The sequence below is a fragment of the Eutrigla gurnardus genome (genome assembly GCF_963514095.1).
Source record: "Eutrigla gurnardus genome assembly, chromosome: 2".
NCBI classification, from domain to species: domain Eukaryota; kingdom Metazoa; phylum Chordata; class Actinopteri; order Perciformes; family Triglidae; genus Eutrigla; species Eutrigla gurnardus.
This window is the reverse complement of record NC_139916.1, coordinates 24,348,108-24,368,456: the sequence shown is the minus strand read 5'-3', so window position 1 is coordinate 24,368,456 and position 20,349 is coordinate 24,348,108. Positions and strand designations below refer to the sequence as shown.

Genomic DNA, 20,349 nt, shown 5'->3' with positions numbered 1-20,349 from the left:
CTATGGGCGACGTGCTCCTTCATTATGAACACACATGTATCATTCTGCTGCTGTAAATTACTTCCAGAGCACCACATATGTACTAATGAATATGCATCTGAGAATCTTACTCAACAAATACACCATTTACTATTTCATCCATCCATCCATCGTCTACCGCTTATCCTGTATTCAGGGTTGCGGGGGGCTGGAGCCGATCCCAGCTGACCTTTATAATTTCTTGTTGGAATGATTATTGTTTAAAATTTTAGGAAATTACTGAGCCTTTCAGGAGGAAATTAATGGACTTTTGGGGCCACAGACGAGCCAGACAGTATTGAAAGATGAACTAGGATGTTTTTTTAAGGAATTTGTTGACAATGACACAAACATATAATATTGCCAGCCTACTTATTATAACCGCGTATATAATAAAGTGGGGTGAACAAGGGGGCCGGTAGGTGCAACAGCTCAATTTCATTCCCAGGGTTCTCTAGCAGCTCATTCTGGCCCTGTATGCAGTAAAGTACCAATGAACTGTATTGTCAACATTACATTTTGGCTAATTGAATTGAGAAAAACAGTAAAAAACAAAACAATTTTTCATTTTGCAACATACATACATTATTTAAGGACTTGTGCGTTTGGCTATTCTGAATCAGAGTAAAATGTTTTTTCTTCTGGTTTTGTGCGATTTCACAGGGCACTAAAGTAGACCATGTTTTCTGACTTTGACTCTTGCACTGATCTACTGGGCACATGCATCCCTTCTCCTCTAGTTTATCTCCAATTAGTTAATGAATGTAACATTTTTTGGACTTAATCACATTCTGTATTTTCTCGTCAGCCCTTCTGCAGAAGACCAAGTCAGTCCTCTCCAGCTCATGTTAAGCTGTTGTTTACCTGTGTCCATCTCAACAGGTTTCCACACAGGCAGCCAATCATTTCCCTGTGTTTTGGTTCACTTTGGTCACCGATTATGTTCTCACTGTAACTGAGCCACACAAGCTTGGTGGTTTGGTCGACACCAGAGTCCATTTAATACCTTAACTGCCCAAACCAACCACAGGGGTTGAACTGCGCCACACTCCATTTACTTGACTGAACATTGACTACATTTGGCTCTTGAAAACGCCCATCTCGTTCACCACATCTCAACAGACTCAGAGTATGCACTGGTTTTCAATAAGAAACAAAGAAGAAATCACACAGCATAAACATTAAACATTTCTAGAGCTTCAGTTTAATTCATCCGAGGAATCAACTGACGTTGATGGAAGAGTGACATCTCCCTCCTGACAACTTGTCCCCGATTTTAAATGCCAACGTCATTACAATTCACGACACCCGTTTTCACGCACATACATTGAACCCTTCACATCCATACCAACTCCGTTCCTTTCAGCAGAGGCCTGGAAGAGGGAGAAGTCAATGACAGCGCCCTGTGTGCACATCAGTTTAACTCAACAAGAAGTCGGGGCAGAAAATCATTTGAAGAAGTCCCGCAGTCCCTTCAGACGGAGGCTGCCAGCTTCTCAGTGATCTGCTATCATGTTGCCTGTCTCTTTACTGTCAGCACTAATAGCTCCTAGACACTGGACTGGGACATGGGTGGCTACTGCGGGCCAAGGGTGGCACGCACTCAATCAATAATTTACCCGCGGCTCTCAGCCTATTGTGCGAGTGTGTTTTCATTCCTGAATCAGGCTGCACATAAGAGGATTTGTTGGTGAGACTGTGTGTTTTTGTGCGGCCGGCAATGTAGGTAATGCAAGCGTGTGCGTGTGTGTGTCAGCAAAGTTGCTTTGTGTAGTGATGTGTAGCCCTTTGCACCTGCTGTGAAGATAGGGCTTCGGCCAATCACAACAAAGATTGGAGGGAAGTTTGAGTGACACAACAGGGCTGTGTCTGGCTGAGATATGATTCATTCTGTTATCGCTCGCTCTCCCTCTTGCTCATTCGCACAAACACACACACACACACATACACACACACACACACACACACACACACACACACATACACACCCACCCGTCTCCTCTTCCCACTTTCCTTCTTCTCCCCTCTCTTCCCAATCCTCCTCTCCAACACTGACCAATCAAAATCCTCGGTCATCCACCAATGAGGACCCAGCCAGACACACAAAAGGACTAATTAGTCTTGGCACGGCAACAACAAATCCCTCAGCATTGATGCTGGTACGCGCCTAACAAACAGATGTACACTGCTTACACGTTTAATGACACCCACACATTTGGACACTACACATTTGCGCATTAACACAACGCCTCGTTTCCCAGTGCACAGCTTGAGGCCTCGGCAGCTGTGATAGCTGTTGTCTCGTGCTTTTGTAAAGTTCTTTCGTTTAGCCACCATCAGTGTGGCTGTGTGTGAGTTTTGTGTCGGTACAGTGTGAACATGACAACCTTCCAGCAAAGTTGAATATCCTAATTAAGCTTATTGAGACGTTTCAATTAGCTGCTTGTCATGCCCCGCCACTCACTGTGCCATGTTTATCTCATGTATTGAAAGAAGATTATTCCGGTTTATTAAAAACTTGGGTTGCATTTTCATAGTTCTGGCCGTCGTTTCTGTTGCTTACGATAACATTGTGGTATCGGGAAAAAAAACGGAAAAAAATAATTGCCAACGACACTTCGACACAGCCAGATAGTGGGGACTTTTATGATTAAATAAAAAAAAAAAGATTGAAGGTTAAAGGTTTAAGGGGGTTGTGTTAACTTATCAGGTGAGAGTGACATATTTGTCAAACCGACATCATTTGTAGAAAACACAGAAGCTGCAATATATTTCATGTTAGTTGAAGAATTATATTGATTTGATTTTGTTTGTAAAGCTGAGTCCATCCTCACCCTGCTTTTCACCATTCTTCTGTTGCTTTGAATCTAATGAGTTCACTAACTAGCATGAAAGGACATGCTTTCCCCTTGTTTAATCCTGCCAACAAAGCTTTTCTCTCCAAGAGCAGGAAATAGGCGCCATTGGGCAAAACTACAGACCTGGACGAACATTTGAGACAAAATTCCCAGGGCATACAACATTAAGTCACGGCTCCTGGCGTCTGATACTCAAGCACAAGGCACCCTTTAGTGACTGTGTGAGATCCTTGCACCAATGCAAACCCATTTGGGTCAGACCGAGTGCCTTGGAAGTCAAGGTGGGACTTGCAGCCCACGAAGGTTTGCTGTGTCTCAAGAGCCTGAAGGAGATACCAGGAGACTGGCTCTTACACCCAGAGAACTGGACATCAACCCAGGACCAGGACCAGTAGGCTATCTGCTCCTTTGCCAGAGCATGTTTCTTACCAAACTGTCAGAAATAAGTACACTTAAGGTAAGTTATCTAATAGTCAATGTAGCTTTATTTGGCTAATATCATTGTTTCTTTGATAGCAAATGTCCTGTTGCCCACATCAGGTTCCCGGTCTGGTGGTTTGGAAGCACTGATCTATACACACAATAATTTGTTTTGTCTGATCCTCCGGAAAAATGTATTCAACGTGTCTGATCATCAGACTAGCTGGCCACAAAAATTGAAAAAAAAAAAAAAAAATCCTCAAAATGGCAGTCTGTAACATTCATCTATTTAATTTTAAGTGACTATCTATGAAAGGGTGAGTTAAAACAATGGTGATCGATCATATGAAGCCACTAATGAAAGTGCTTGTACTTGCTGCTTTGCCCAGAAATAGGATCTCCGTTTCTGTGGTGACATTCCTGCGCAAAATTCAAAATTAGTGACGTCTTTTCTGTCAGTCAGCAGTGGTTGATCTGTCCAGGTGGAGCTACTCAGGGAAGCGTATGCTGCGTTTCATTGTAAACGTAAATCGGTAACTTCCAACTGTTGAGTCAGGCTCCCTCTAGTCTAAAGTGTTTGACCGGCACAGCCAGTTATACTTCATTACTGCTGACTGACAATGGAGGATCAACAGCCAGAGAAAGAAGACCATTCAACTTCCAGTCTGAAGGAAAAGAAACAAAAAACGAATCAGAGTGAAGAAGGGCAAGTCATCAAGAAGCAAAGTGGCCTTGAATAAGGGAAAACGACAGACCTTCTTTTTTGAAGGCATCACGCAGATTGAGAGTCGACACTGTTCGGTGAGGGAGATGAGTCCCAGAGGCTCGCCTGCAGTTCCATCTACCGCCAAAGAGGCGCTACAAGCAACATATCTCAAATGTTACAGACTTTAAGAGAAAAAAATCTTCTCAGAGATCAAATGAATTGATACAAATAATGTTAACGGATTATAATTTGAGTGTAGGTGAGTTTGTGTCTCAGAGTAAAGTTGTGTGTGTGTGTGTGTGTCTGTGTGTGTGTGTGTAATCGCTCACACCAGCCGGCTTCCCGCCCCGAGGCTGCCGGTGTGTTTCTGGAGCCTCTGTGTCTTTTGCCCCCAAACCGTAACAATGTTGTTGATCAGCAGTTGTTTACAAACCGCCAGGAGGATGGAACTAATTTGATCACTTCATATTCCCCCGTCTCCACCTCTCGGGAGACCGCTTCAAATTTGAGCTCCTCATACGTTCTCGATAGCGGGCCGCCACGAGTTGATTCTGACAGCAATTATGAATATCGTGTTCCACTCAAGTGGTCATGAGCCAAAGAATAATGACGTTTTCACCATCATCTGTTCCCCCAAATCACTTAACTGTATTTTCATCAACTTTGCAGCCTGTGCAGCATCGTGGGATTCGGATGAAAGACGCAGCAGCTTAGCAGCGCCAGGCAATTCAATTTATACACCTTAAACTCTGTATCGGAAATTATACAAATTATAAATGATAAATATCGCTGCCTGTAAAGACCATGAAAGGCGGGTGTTCACATTGTTTAAGCAGATACAAATATATTTTTTCACATTGAAATCAATTCTATTGTCTCCTTTTCTTCAACTTGCTTAACCACACAGTGTTTACACACAATCTGACAACTAATCGCTTACAATTCAAATGACTCTTCAACTGCTTCCATGCATTAGACATTCGGCTGACAGGTAACCTGTATTCAGCTCCTACTCTCCACCTGCTGGTTTCAACTACTTCAGTGTTACAGCAAAAGAGACTCAATCACACACACAACAGTCCAGGTCAGTTTCTATTCTGCATTATTATATACTTCCTCTTCTCTATCCTGGCAATAATGGTTCCACAACACACACACACACACACACACACACACACACACACTCATACTGAGTAGACTATTACTATCTGTCTCTTAATGGGCATTCACAACGCAAAGCACATTTTTTGCGCAACCAAATTACATTTAAAGTCAAGACTTCTGCGGCGCGTTGGACACGGATGAGCCGCAATTTTTAAACACATTTGCATGTGACCCTGAAACGCGAAGCGAAACTCACGTGAGAAAATTTGCATCACGTTTGATGTGAACGCCCCTTTACAGTGTTTTTTACTTGGTGATGTAAATTTTAGATGTTGACTTTTGTAAATGTTGATCACATTTTTGTACATCTTCTACATTCTACTGTTGGTTAGGAATGAATTTAAAACTCATTAAAAGTAATTTTACTTCCACATCCTTGTATCCATTCTACTGATCTGTGGTGTCAGGTTATATGGGGGACGAGGCATCGAGGGTGGGCCTTTTGTCGATACACAAAATCGTCCTTTTTTCTACAGCCTTATGGTAGGTATGATATATAGAGGCTATTTAGCTAGAAAATAACACACAAGATGTCTGCTCTAAGTTTCTAGGGACTCGAGGAAGCAGATTCACTCAGTCGGCTATGAGAGGACAGTTCTGCTGTTTAGAGCTATGAAGTTTCCTCAGTAGTGAATCTCAGTTTCCTGTGTGGTGCTGGAGGATCCCTAATTCACTCAATGTAGCAAATCTACACATTTGTACAATGTATAGATTTGTATACGTTGCCTGGTGTTGGCAGCAAGTGATCCAGATGAATGAAGACAGCAGATTCGACACTCCCAGATCCTTTAACTGTTTCCCAAAATTTGAGTGAGTGTGTGAGTCATTTCTCACCTCTATTGCTGTGGCGTTCATAGTGTAAACACAGCATAACACTTAAACTGACACTTGGAAAGCTTTCAATGCTTCAACATCAAATGGCACTTCAACTGCTGCAGTTTAACACTCATTCTGAATGTTATCAGCCCACACGGCTGTTATCAGTTGTTATCACTGTCATTCTAATGCTTCAGACAGGCTGAACTGCTTCTCACTGCTCGCTGTGAAAGGGAAAGAAGGCCACAGTTCTAAGTAAGAAAGTACAACAAAATACTTGGTTATGTCAAGAAAAGAAAGAGCATGGCTTGTAGCTTAGAAACGTAGTAAGAAAATGTATGGTACATAACTTCAAATAAGTCAATGTGGACTTTTGATTTCTCACAAGACACTTTCCTGAGTGCAAGTCCTTTGTTTGTTCCACCAAGACCCCCCCAGCAATCACAGAGGGGCCAGGATTTTTCTGCTCTGAGGTTGTCAAAATTAGATCTGCACATGTATAGTAAAAATCATAATAGCACACAAACTCCATTTATACAGAAGCCTGACTCAAATATAGTAGTCATAGCCGTATTCTGTTTGTATGTCTGCAAAGTTGCAGGTAAAGATCAGGATACTTTAACATTATCATTAGCCTATAGGACTGTTTTCAGAATCCAGATTCCAGTTTAAAAGTACTATTTTTTTGAGTGTGTGTGTGTGTGTGAATTATTATGAATTATGAGTATATATATATATATATATATATATATATATATATATATATATATATATATATATATATATATATATATATATATATATATATATATTTATACACATCGCCTGCTATTTATCTCTGAAGTTAAGACACTGGCTCCCCTTCACTTTTGCATTGCTGAGGAAGCAGAGATGCTGTATAAGACTACAAGGCAATAAATGGATAGTACTGTATATTATCTTCTGCATTAGAAAATAAACAATCCCGTGAGACCTCTTATGCCCTACCCACATCTGCATACTCCTTGCAATCTGTCCATTTATTTTTTCCTAATTAATTGTTTAGTCTATAAAATGTCAGAAAATAGTGAAAAATGCCATCACAATTTCCCAGAGGCCAGGTCATGTAAAACATAGAAATGCAGCAATTTCAATCGCATTTTGCTTAAAAAGGACAGCTGTTAATGGTTTGCTGAAATGGATGTCCATTCTCGTTAATTATTTGTGTGAAACTTTTCAGCCGTGAGCAAAGAAAAGAGATTAAATAAAATGTGTAGTAAAAATCTAAAACCATCCAATTCACCTTCTAGCTGCTTTCAACCCATTTTTTTAAGAGGTAAAAACAAGTAGGCTAATTGGATCCGATATTTGATTAGTAATGAACGGTAACTTTACAATATGAATGAAAGACACCACACTGGTCAGACCTTTTTTCCCTCCAGCTGAGTGGAAGCTGTTTTCACCTGTATAGACCTGAGGGACTCGGGGCCAACGAGGATGCTTTCCCCCTGTCAGAGACGGCCATCACAGCTCTGTCTCTGGAGTTTCAATGACCTGTGTGTGTGCGTGTATGTGTGTGCGTGTGTTTGCATGCGTGCGTGCATATTGTCATCAAGTAGAAAAGACCAAATGTGAGGATAGTGACAGCAGAGCGGCAGGAGGAGAAGCTGACAGGACAGCGGAAGGACAAAGCCCTCAGCTCCTCTGTGTGTGTGTGTGTTGAAATAAATATATAATAGAGAAATATTAAATCCTCCTTGTCGCCTGCTGCTGTCTTCCTCTGATATTTCTCCAAGGTGCCGGGTTGACAGATAACGATCACATTATGTGTCGGAGTGTCCGACCTTTTTTTTTCTCCTGATTCCTCACCTTTCTCATTTGACTAATATATCTCGCTGTCTGTTTTTTTTTTACCTAACCTTTATTCATGCTGCTGTTCTTTCTCTTTCCCACGCTTTACTATAAAATCCCATAATCCTTCCTTGACTGGAGGAGCCGATCATTTTGTGACAAATTACATGACACACATACAATCTGCCACCCAGTCCCCACAAAAAAGACACATTGAATGCAAAAGTGTTGGATCACAAAAATGCTCATGAATATGTTTCATATCAGCCGAGCATCACGTTTGTAGAAATGCAAGATGATTTTTTACCTCGTTATTACTCTTAAATACATTTTTCTAAGGAATTAAAATATCAAAATATATTGGTATAAGTTTTATACATGTCAAAAGAATAAATAAATATGGAAAATAAGAAATAACTCCATTTCAACATCAATTTATCATTTTAGATGATATACAGTATATATATGCATATTTAGGGGATTCATGTTGACAATTTCAACTGACGTAAGACAGTGCCATTCAAAACTGCCAGCACCCTGGATTAAAAAAAGAATAACACCACAGTCAAATTGTATGGAGTGTAAAACATTCCTTTCAGATTTAAATGTTAAATGTCAGATAACAGAAATAACCTTTTGTACAATTGGCTGTAACGGCCAAACCAATTTTCCTAATCTTATTATTTGCTTCCGTCGTGATTTTATCTTCACAAAGGGATCAAACAAATCTGAAGTATATACTAATCTCTTATAACAACAACAGGCTATTGTAAGCACTATGAGATAGAGATTGAATTAAACCACTTAAATCAACAACCTAGGCAAAATCCTCCTTTTTCATGCACTGACCAATTTTGAGGTTTGGGGCTATTTTGCTTCCATAAAGAAAATGTGAAAAATACACATTCAGGTGTTTATTTCACTAATTTGACTCTTTTGCAAATTTATGAGACAGCAACTCACAGCATTTATGGCACAGCAACTAAATACAGTCCAAGAGGTCAAACAAACACAGGACTTTCACCCAGGAGCCCACTGTTTGTGTCATGTTAGTTGTTAGTGACATGAGCCTTTAGCATAGACTGTATATAAGAAGTTTGATTTGTGGACTACGGTTTTGAAGCCTAGAGTTCAGCATTTTGGCCATGGCCATCTTGTATTTCTGCAAACAGTGAACGAAAGTGACCATATTTGAACTGTGGAGGAGCGACGGGTGGCTCTGAACACAAGTAGTTTTCAAAGAACATATTAAACGTATTCTTACCTTTTTAAGTGAACGTGTGCGGTGTCTATTTTAGGTCCAATTTTATTTTCAAATGTATATTTTTCTGCTTGGCCAGATTTCTCGCGGCACAATGTTTTTTTTTTCAACGTTATGCTGACAACACACACACACACATATATTTCCCACTGAGACCCAACGACCCGAGAAGCCTTGCTGCTGTCTCAGACTGTCTCAAAGATACACTATATTGCCAAAAGTATTTGCTCACCTGCCTTGACTCGCATATGAACTTTATTTGGCTGGGTGAGTGAATGCTTTTGGCAATATAGTGTATAAAACGCTGGATGGCCCAAAACTTTCTACAACTAAACACCTCCAATTCTGAAATAATACTGTTCAACCGCCCCACACCATCACCAGCCCCATTAGCCTTGTTCCACTATCCGTCAACTGCAAGCCCACTGCCAGAGATGTAGGTATCATCTTTGATTCACTTCACATTCATCCCACATATTAATACAGTTGTTCAGTCCTGTTTCATAAACATCGGAACCATCTCCAAAATCAAAATAATTTGATTTCAGCCAGACCAAGAACAACTCATTCACACCCTTATATTTTCCCATCTAGATTGTTGTAACTCTCTTTTGACTGGCATCAATCATAAATCACTCTCCCATCTCCAGCTGGTCCAGAACTCCGCAGTCAGGCCTCTCACCCGTTTCAAAGACACATCACTCCAATTTTAGCCTCACTTCACTGGCTCCCTGTTCATTTTAGAATTTATTTTAAGATCTTACTGATCACTGCTAAGGCTCGCCAGGGTCTAGCCCCCGATATTTTAGAAATTCTGACCCCATACGAGCCTGTTCGCAGCCTTAGATCCTTGGGCGGGGCCCTTCTAACTGTTGCAAAGTCGAGGCTCAAAACCATGTGATTGTGCCTTCTCCACCAGGGCCGCTTGGCTTTGGAACGACCTGCCCAAGGAGCTGTCTTTTAAATCACTTCTTAAAACATGCTTTCATAGACTTGCTTTTATGTGATGTTGCCCATTTCAACTCTTTAATTTCTTTACTTTTATATTATTTATTTATGTTTTATTGACTTTCTACTGGGTGTTTACCTTCTCTTAACTCTTAACGCTTCTCCTGCTCTGCTGATGTGTATGTTGTACTTGTGTATAGACCTGTATGTGTGTATATTCTGCTTTCAAAAGCACTTTGTAAAGTGTTGTTTTTAAAGATGCTATATAAATAAAAATTATTGTTATTATTAGTATTATATTCTGAGGGGAAACACTGAACGTGTCTCATTCGGAGGGTTGAAAATGGCCACGTTAAAAGTTCAAGTTCAAGTTCTTGTTGTCAGTATTGAAATCAGTGTTCAGATAAATCAGTCTAGGCCGAGCATACATCGGCAATATAAATTAATTTATTAAATGTGTGCAATGAAATTATGAGGGCACTGAACCACTTCCAAACCACCATTACGTCTGATGGTGACCCCACACTTTCTATTGGCCATTCCATTCCATTTAGTGAAGCATAATCTGCACAGCAGACTGCTGGTGATCCCACAAATGTCCCACTGAATGTGTCTTTTGAAACTATTAACCGTATCTACATTGACTGATCAACATTCAGCATAATAATCATCTTGAGTTTGACTATTAAACTCAACATTATATAGCCTCAATGAAGAAGTGATACAGACATAAGTGATACCATCGGACTTCAGGGAAACATAAAAGGGAAGAGCTGTGGGTTAACTGTAGTTGTTTTAGATGTAATAGTTCCAGTATGTGTGATTTGCTATTCTAGTAGCTGGATTATGTTGTTTCAAACTCAGCCATAAATCACATGAAAGCATCAGAGGCACAGTGCAGTTCACAGACTAAGGAGGACACGCTGTGGTCCATTGACTGAGCAGAGGAGTGAACTAACCCACATGTGCGAGTACTACGCAGCGACCCCTCGCTCCTCTGTGTGTGTGTGTGTGTGTGTCAGGCTTGGGTGGGCCGGCTGAGCTGAGTAGATGTGACCAGCCTAAGTGTGTGTGTCTCATATCAGTGTGTCCTCGATCGCTCTCACTGTATGGGGCACTTTAGTCCATTCTTCACTGGCACCGGGAGGCACACACACACACAAACACACACATGCAGTACACACCTGCACACATGTATGCACAACTACTACACACACACACAGACTCAATGTTTTGATGTAAACTCAAGTAGACGAGGGGTCCAGTCAACCACTCTTCCTCCTTCCATCCTCCTCTTTCTTCCTTCGTCTTTCATTGCTTCGCTCCATGTGACACTTTTACCGGCATGTCACGCAACCCTACACACACACAGACGCACAGACACACACACACACACACCATGTCGTGCTCTCCGCCAAAGCTCTGCACCTTTGTCAGGGGAGAACCACTTAAGCACGCTCATATAGACACACATATTCACGCACATTCATGATTTTCTCCTCCTCTCGCTGCACACACACACACACATACAAGCCCTTCTCCACTTAAGCTGTCTTCCTTTCACCATCTAGTGCCCTCCCCCTCCTCCCTGCATCTTGTCTGGTCTCGTGTGTGCGTGACTGTGGCTGGTTTTGGCGAGGGTGAATTAGCACGACGACCCAGTTTGGTGCCAGAAGAGACAAGACGTCAGCGGAGGGTATATTGAAGAGCTCTTCCACTGCAAATCCACTTTCCGCTCCGGCTGCCGTGATGTAATGGTAAATAAAATACAGGGTGAAAACATCACCTCCAGCTGGGGATTATGAGGGGCAAATGATTGCTATTTTCAGATGATTGTATGGTTTCACGCCCTTTACAGTAAAAAAAAATGAAATCTCTACAACCTCAGATAAGTACGACGGCATGTTAGGGCCACTGTAGGAACCTTTTTTTAAAATGGAGCCGAGCGAATATAAGTATTTATTTTTATAATTAATTTATCACAACTTGTGACAAGGTCTTGATAAGGTCCTTAGGGTGATGGCCGTTGATGGTTATTGTTGGTTTTATTTATATGGGCCAAATTGTCATCTTATGGCCACATTATAAACGTTTTTTTCTCTGAATATTGCCCCCCCTCTCAGCTCCGTTTTTCTACAGTGCTGCTTAGCTATATGCTGTCGTAGATAAATCAAGTCAGTCAAGACATCAGTGTGTTAAATTCAAATAAGCCTTTAAAATGCGGATAAAATCAAGTCCTTAAACAAACCGTGACTCATTTTTACTTTTTTTCCTTACAACCTTTTCTCTCCTTTCTTTATGGGCTCTGTTTTGCATTTTTTGCTGATGCTAATTGGCTGCAACTAATTATAGAACGTCTCGAAGTGGCCCTTTGAACTGGAGAAACCCACACACACACAGACACACACACACACCTTACAACACTAAACACATTTTGACAAGGAGCTGTCACTGTGTGCAACCAAGAGACCACAGATTGGTAAGAAACAACAGAGATTTGTGTAAGGACTAATTTGAGTTTTACAGCTTCAGAGTGAGGACATTTTTGGAAAGTAAGGACATTCTGTCCGGTCTTCAGTTTGGGACAGGCCTTCAAAGGGGTTCGGACTAAGTGGCAACCTCCGCTGTAGAAAAATGAAACCAACGCGGCTCAAATGCAGACATCACAGAGACTACATCCCTATTGTATACAGTCTATGGCTCAGACTTGGTTTTACATCTCAGGTTAGAATCGGGTTTAGTTGAGGGTTAGGTGAGGAGATAATGGATCTCCAGAGAGCATCCACACGTGCACAAGTCAAACTTAATATGGTTTAGGACATAGCATGATTTACAATAAGAGGGGATTGAACCTGTGTGATTAAACATAATGTCTGGTTCATGAAGGGGAAACAAATAAAATAAAATGAGAAAATAAATACAACACAGGTAAGTCAATTGTTTAAAAAATTAAAAACATTTAAAAATTATATTTTCAGATAGGGGTTCATCCCCTGTATATAGATTTGGATGTTTACCAGTTAATTATATGTTTGTTTTCAATTTTCAAAACTTGAAGTGATCTTATATGAGGAGAATAAGTTCCAGTTAGGGTTGGGGTCAGGCATTTACTTGTGATGGTTTAGGTTCAGGTTAGGGGATGCACGATGTCAGTGAGAGTCCTCACAACGATAGAAGTATAAGGTTGTGTGTGTATGTGAGGAGGGGGGAATCCAAGTGAATTGGTGTTGCGTGTCTCGTTCGGCTCGTTTGGCTGACAAACTGCTTTTAGCGTTTAATTATCCATCGCTGTGTGATTAATAGTTTTTAATTACTGTAACCCATGGCAACCTGAAATATGCACGGGTCTCCACATGAGGTCAACCTATCAAAACCCCATGAAGAATCAAAAGAGACAAAAACAAAGAAAGAAAGAAAAAGAAAAAAAAGAGAGGATCAAGAGGCATTTCATACGTCTCACTTATTCTTCATCATCGGAAGCTGAATGAGAGTTTAATTCAGACGGACACATGGCTACTTTCTCAGTATTTACCTATTTGAGAAAGGCGTTAGACCTCAGAAAAGCTTTTGACCAGACCTTGAACGTTTTACAGCATCCACAGCCAGAACTTCAAACAGACTTTTTGATTCAAAGGTTAGAACCTTACCAAAATCCTGTGTTGCTCTGAAGGCTTTTTAAATTCAAGAGACATGTCTGCTGATGCTCTGAGCTCAGAGGATACTTTATTTTTCTAAGTAGAAGAGCACCAGTCCACCAATTAGTTCACCAAAAGTAACCAGTATTTTCCAGCATCTCAGAAGCGTCTATCCAAGGAGCCGGCCTTCACTTCTGGACCCGTAAGTAGTCACACATTTAACACATGAATGCCGAGGTGTAAATATGAAGACATATGGACGGACAGGCAACACAGTCACTGGACACAGAACATGCATTTGCCTTCTTTGGCACTTTAACAGTAACATAACTTAATTTAGTTAATATGTTTTGTTTGTCCTTTTTCTGAAAGATGGGGTTCAAATAAAAATAACATTTAATTATTTGATGATTTACGTACATGGGGAAGATCTAAGGATGGCAGCTGAAAATAATATAACACAGAAATTAGTGACACAAATATATTTTTATGACATGGACCGATTAAGCCTTGGATTATAACCGTAACTCTATAGCTCTATGTGGAGCCATTAGGACAAATCTTATCCTGACAGCACTGTGAACTTTACCGTGCCTTCAGCATGACCTTGTCCTTTTTGAAAGCTAAACCGGATCTTATGAGCGGTAATGAGACGAGGAGACACATTCCAACTGTTGAGCTGATTATGAATATGATTTGGGAGTGACAGCTGATCGGACCGAGTTGGTCCAGGCTAGTTCCTGTCTGGATCAGTTGGTGCCGACGGGAGTTTTAAGGGGAGTATGCAGGGTTTAATGATTCTATTGTTGCCTTCTCATCCTGTTGCGGCCCATCGATGTTGTAACATTCAATCAGTTTAATTTTTACGACTGCAATAAGGACCGTTGACGTCATGAAAAACAAAACTGTTGATGGCAAACTGCGATGTGCTGTAAGTGAGATAGCAGCTATAACGTAAATAATATCTCACTGGGTCTCATTCATGAAACGTGAGCAGAAGAATTTGTGTGTAAACTCTTCGCAGAGGGAAATCTCCATGTTTCAGCATTCATTAAAATGTTAGTCACTCCAAAGTGTTTGTAGGTACTTACAAAATCTACTGATGCCTCTGACTGCTCTTAGAGCTTTTGTAAATAAGGACGGCACATAAATATTGCTTGTCATGAGAAATTACAACGTAAATGCATGCTGTGTTCTCTTATGTTCACAATATGCAGATGGCTTTAAAACACGTATTTTAAACATGACAAAATCTTTGAAATATATAACAAATGTAGCTTTGTGGTTTGGTGTTTTGTGGTTTAAGCTTAGCAATTGGAATGCCACTCTCATAAAAGATAGAAACGGGATAAAGAGTCGGTGCATTGGACCATTATAAACTTACTACTGGTGATAATTACTATCACGACTCATTTTATTCACTTTTTAATGAAAAACGGACAAAGTACACTTCAGTTTGAACTCTTTTTCACTTACGATAGATCAGAGAACTGTTTTTATCTTGCTTATATAATTGGTAATATATTTAGTTATATTTGTAGTCTTCTTTGCATTCCACACCATAATGTGCTTGTTTTGGTGAAGGATATTTTACCAACAATGTGATTTTAAAGCCGAATCATGCTCCTGTATTGGGAATAACTCATATATGCCCCACCCCACAGGAACCCAAATAGTTTCTGTCCAAGCTTGACCCAAGATTGAGTCTTGGCAGTTTTGGACCCGGGCCTGATTAAAAAGCTGAATTTCCGCTGTATATGGAAATGTCCATGCAGGCGCAGCTCTGTAAATTGGAGAAAAATCATTAATTTGAGTTACAATACAGACATTTGTGACCTCCGTCTTCTCCTGCTGAATGTTCAGCACAGAACAAAAAAGTCATATGCAACTGCAATTAGAGTATTCATTCACAGACTATAATCCTGGCTCAGACCAAACCCAGAGGGTCAGGTCGGCTCAGGCAAAGAATCTGAGCAACAGTTAGTATGATTGTGTTTATGAGACAAACCAAACCAGCAATCGCCAGAGTCGCTTGTCACTGCACCAAACAGGTTAGGTATTAAAAGTACTGTTGCAGTCAACCTACCTACGCAGGAGTCTCTGTGCTCTTCGAATCCGGCAGAGCACACACATCTCCCGATGGGCACCAGCCACTCCCCCTCGGCACTGCAGTACATCTTGGGCGTGTCCCTCTCCTCCGCATGATCCACACACTGACCCCTGACCTCCACCAGAGAGGACGAGTCGGCACCAGTCACCACGTCGGTGAACACCGCCAGGTTCCGGTTAACACCCACGCAGCGCTTGTAGTAGACCCGAACAGAGGTGAGGGCGATGCAGGCGCCGATGTCCTGGAAGGCCAGGTAGAAGCCCCGTCTGTTCAGAGGGCCCACGCCGCGCACCTGGGAGGAGAGGAGAAGGCTTCACTTCTCACATACCTTAGGTCATCATAAGAGTGTTAACAACCGGTTTTATTCTATGATAACAAATACAAAATAGGACATATGTTTTCCCCTCGTTTGGTGGTGTTCACCCTTTGCTGTGGTTGATGTACTCAAAAATACGGATCTTTTTTAACAACAATTATGAAAGAAAGCACTAAAGGCCCGATTTTTGGCCTGATCTCTGAAAAAATATGTTCCTCTACAACAAAAACAGCTTTGTCAATTAATTTCAAGGGCAACATATGTTTCTCCTGGATTACTTTTTTTTATGCATCACAAAAACGTGTCTAAGTACAGTCCGTGGAAATTTGCTTGGTTCAGGATGAATGATTAGGTCCTGTCCATTGTGTCCTGGGTGAAATCAAACTGCTACTTATTTTATGTGATGTATTTTAATTGTATTGTTTTTTTTAAGCCAAAACGAGTACATTTTGTTAAACATAAGTCATTTTATTGAGTTTTTGTTTCATTTCAATTGACGAAATGAAACGTGTTTAAAACTGCGTCTGTAATTGGGGAGGAAATACATTTCCCTTGAAACACAATTGATATAGCAGTAGAATTGGCATCAAATAACTAGATGTATTTTCAGTACACTACACTACATGCATATGAAACCTCACTCTAATTTTGCTCGACAACTTAGTTTGGAAAGTTCTCTCGCTCCTTCATATTAAAAGCTCAAACTGTGGTTGCTGCCGTGGCTTCGGAACAAAACAGGTGGAACACCGCCTTAATTTAATCTCTGGACTGGTGTTTGGTGTTGCGCTTTGGCAGCAGTCATTAATCAACTGCTTCGCTCCCAACAACAACCTGGAAACATGGATGTTTTTACATTTTTATATGCTTGTTTTTCATCCCATATCACAGCTGATTATCATGTTAACACCTGGAAACTGATTCAACACATTATTTTAAAGGTTTGTGGAAGCATTTGAAAATATGAGAACAGATTATATTTTTGCAGCCAGAAAGACGTCTAACTGGGTCACAGTCTAGTTGTTTCTAATTGACTTTAACTCAAACAAAAAAACGGTCAGTTAGCTAATTCGTCAACTCTTTAGCTGATTTGATCAAAAAGACATATAATTACATTGTTGCAGTTATTTACATTACAAACCATCACTTCCAGCACCGCTACATTTATATATTTTAACTACATACATAACCAAAAAAACAAAACATAAAATGAAAAAAATGAAAAGCAATATTAATAAAAATATTTACAAAATACATTAGTATAGCTTTCTTCTACTGGTGTTTTGCCCATTTTTAGTTTCTTTATTTGTTGCGATAGCTCCTCTGTTGTAATTTCTTTTTTATTAATCCATAATTTATTTTTCTGACAGCTGTTTTAGATTAAGTTTATCTAGAAATACTGTTTATATATCTATATTGCTTAATTCATATTATTAATATTTTGAAAAAATATGCAGCTATTTTACTATTTTCCATAATAACTTCTCGTATTGTTTCTGATATGCTAATAGTCCTATTTAAATCCTATTTAATTATTTGTATGCTTTTAATTTAAAGATAGTTAGTTCCCTTCCAAAAGTTGTATTTGTTGTTCAAGAGGAGGTAAAGTAAAAGCTAATAAGCCATGATAACGTCCTCCATTTTGGATCATTTGAAAGGTTAGAACTGTGGAAATTGCTCACCAATGTTGACGTTGAGGTGAAATATTTGTGTGGATTCATTTAAATCCACTTGCAGTTATTCCATTGGAATTAACTTAAATCACAGCGAAATGTCACCATGTTAAGAGGAAGCAGCTTATACCTCTGCAGCTCTACTGTAATGAAGAATTTTGTCATTTGAAATGATAGCTGTAATGATTTTTTGTTCATGCTGACATTAAGATCTGTTCTGTTTTCAGCCCTTTTTAATGAGATTCTAGTAGCAGAAAGAAACAAGATCTGGTGAGGTTTTGTTGATACTAGAATACTGTTTCCCACACAACTTTTTATTTCTCCGACATGAAAGAGAAGAGTGTCGGCGAATGATATACAGGAAACACAGATCTATACTTTCACCTTTTTAAGTAGTAGTCCCCACATACTGAAATAACATTACTACTGTTCAATTAGCAGCTTTGTTTGCAAACAGATTTGATGGATTGAATAGATTTTTCTCGCCGAGCTCCTGAAACCGCAGCACTGTGTGCTAATTAGACAGCTAATTATGAGTTTTGTGGATCTTTCTGGGCTATAATGGGAATGTTTTTGTCGCTTTTTATCATGTGGATTCCAGGAATTAAAATTGTTGTACAACAACAAAACAAATTGCATTAGGGATTTTCTTTCCCTGAACTGTGGACTTACATTTTTAGTTCTGGACTGTGTCATTTTTCCTTAGAAAATGCAGATATATTTGTTATAATTCATGTTAACTATCACAGTAGCAGAGATAATAGTTAAAGAAGATAAAGATAAATGGGAAAATGTGAATATGTTACACAAAAAGGAATATGAATGTCTGTTTGTAGCATAGTAAAGTTGCAGCACAGGTGAATATCTAATCTGAAAGAAATCATAATTTCTTCACATTTTAACTTTGAGAACTGTTATGTATTTGCAGGGACCAGAGGGGAAATAATCATACAAATATATCCAATCTTTACGCAGACCATAGTATTTATTAATGAAGATGTATATGATTAGACTCAATCACACATAAACCAGACTACGTATTATCAACTAGAGCACCAAATATGAATCAATCTGTGGAAAAAATTGCCGTCAAAATGCAGCAATAGCTTCTGGTTGAGTAATGATTGCTAAAAGCTCCAGTACCCAGCTGTTTTGGGGAATTACTGAGTATTTTTCAGAAATTAAGCCTTTGTAGCCACTTTTAAATATTTATGTCTTCAGTAGGATCCAATTAGCTCGTAGTTGAGAGACACAGAACAGAGTGGGGAGGTCAAAAAGTATTGAGAGACGGACGAGTTTGTTTTTGTTCTTTTCCTGGGATCCTTTGACAATGAAAAACATACAGAAAATACCAAACTTATTCTACGACTCCTAATTCCATCTATAACAATAAATGAATAAATATTCTGCATAGCACGCTAGTGGTCAATTGAGTGGCAGCATATAGTATCTCTGGCACTTTTATACTTGTTAGTTGAACTCATGAGTCGAGCATTGCAGTCTGCTGGAAAAAATATGTTCATAGACAACAAAACTGCATTGCCCATTATGTTTCGAGGGAAATTAATTTTCTTCTGGATTATTTTTGATGCAAATTGGTTTCTAATCATAGACCATTATGAAGTCCATGTAGGGTTGAGGTCATGGTTTGGATGGGTGGGTCAGCACAGGACTTTCACCAAGGAGGCCGCTGTTTGTTAACTTAATGTTGACTTATTTTAAATAATGTAACAAATGTACTTATTTTATGTCAAAGCATGACGTTTTTACTAAACATTTTTTGTTACTATTTACAATGTTAATCACGTTTCACCTGGAGGAAATATGTTTCCATAAAAAAAGTAATTGAGAGTGCAATTTAGTTATAACATAGTTTTTGTAGGAAGCAGGGTTGTGAAGCTGTATATTTGATAAACCTTTTGTAACACTAGAAACATATTTAACCTTTGGCACTAAAGTAAGAGTCTAGGAAAACAACAACAAAAATAAAAATAAACAGCAAAGCCCCTGTAACAACAAAACCACAACCTCATTGAAGTTGTGTTCACGATGACTTACTCAGTATGAATGTGACACAAATTTAAAGACAGTCTCTTTCTGATCTTCGTCTTTGTAACAATGGAAGGTGTCAATAAAAGAGTCTAGCTCCACTGTCCAGTATGCAATTTGAAGCTTCTATCAATATTAAAGTATTTCCCATGATACTGGAGTGAGCGCTGCTGTTTGTGTTCTTGTAAAGATCTGCAGAACGGTGCACAAAACAGTTTGAGTGACGAGACTAGAAGAGGCTCTGGAGGGATGTGGATGTTTCCAACTTGTCTTGAGCTCCCGCCGAGGTGTACGTGCTGTGAATTGGATTGAATTTATCATCCAGAATGTGACATTGTGGTTCAAAGGGCCTAGACTGACATGTAGGCCTACCTGTTTATCAATCCAGCCTGGTTTGTTGGCAGATCGTCAAATAGTCAAAAGTGTAATATGTTGGTTTCATGTGCAGGGACATGAATAGTGTCACTCAGTACCCAACACTGTCAATTGAAAGTATATTGTGATTTTCTTCGTGGTGGACAGACGAATCAAACGCATCCACGTGACTA

General features: G+C 39.7%; 2 protein-coding genes across 3 annotated transcripts in view; one reads left to right on the top strand and one right to left on the bottom strand.

Annotated features, from left to right (window-relative positions):
- Positions 1 to 20,349, top strand: part of cldn19 (claudin 19) — a 324,743-nt gene that overhangs the window by 126,071 nt on the left and 178,323 nt on the right. The gene's annotated exons all lie outside the window — the stretch shown is intronic.
- Positions 1 to 20,349, bottom strand: part of epha8 (eph receptor A8) — a 120,440-nt gene that overhangs the window by 48,495 nt on the left and 51,596 nt on the right. For both annotated transcript variants that reach the window (XM_084023810.1, XM_084023811.1), the window contains exon 6: positions 15,743 to 16,058. In XM_084023810.1, the coding sequence (XP_083879936.1) occupies positions 15,743 to 16,058 (316 nt within the window). The remainder of the gene's footprint in view (positions 1 to 15,742; positions 16,059 to 20,349) is intronic.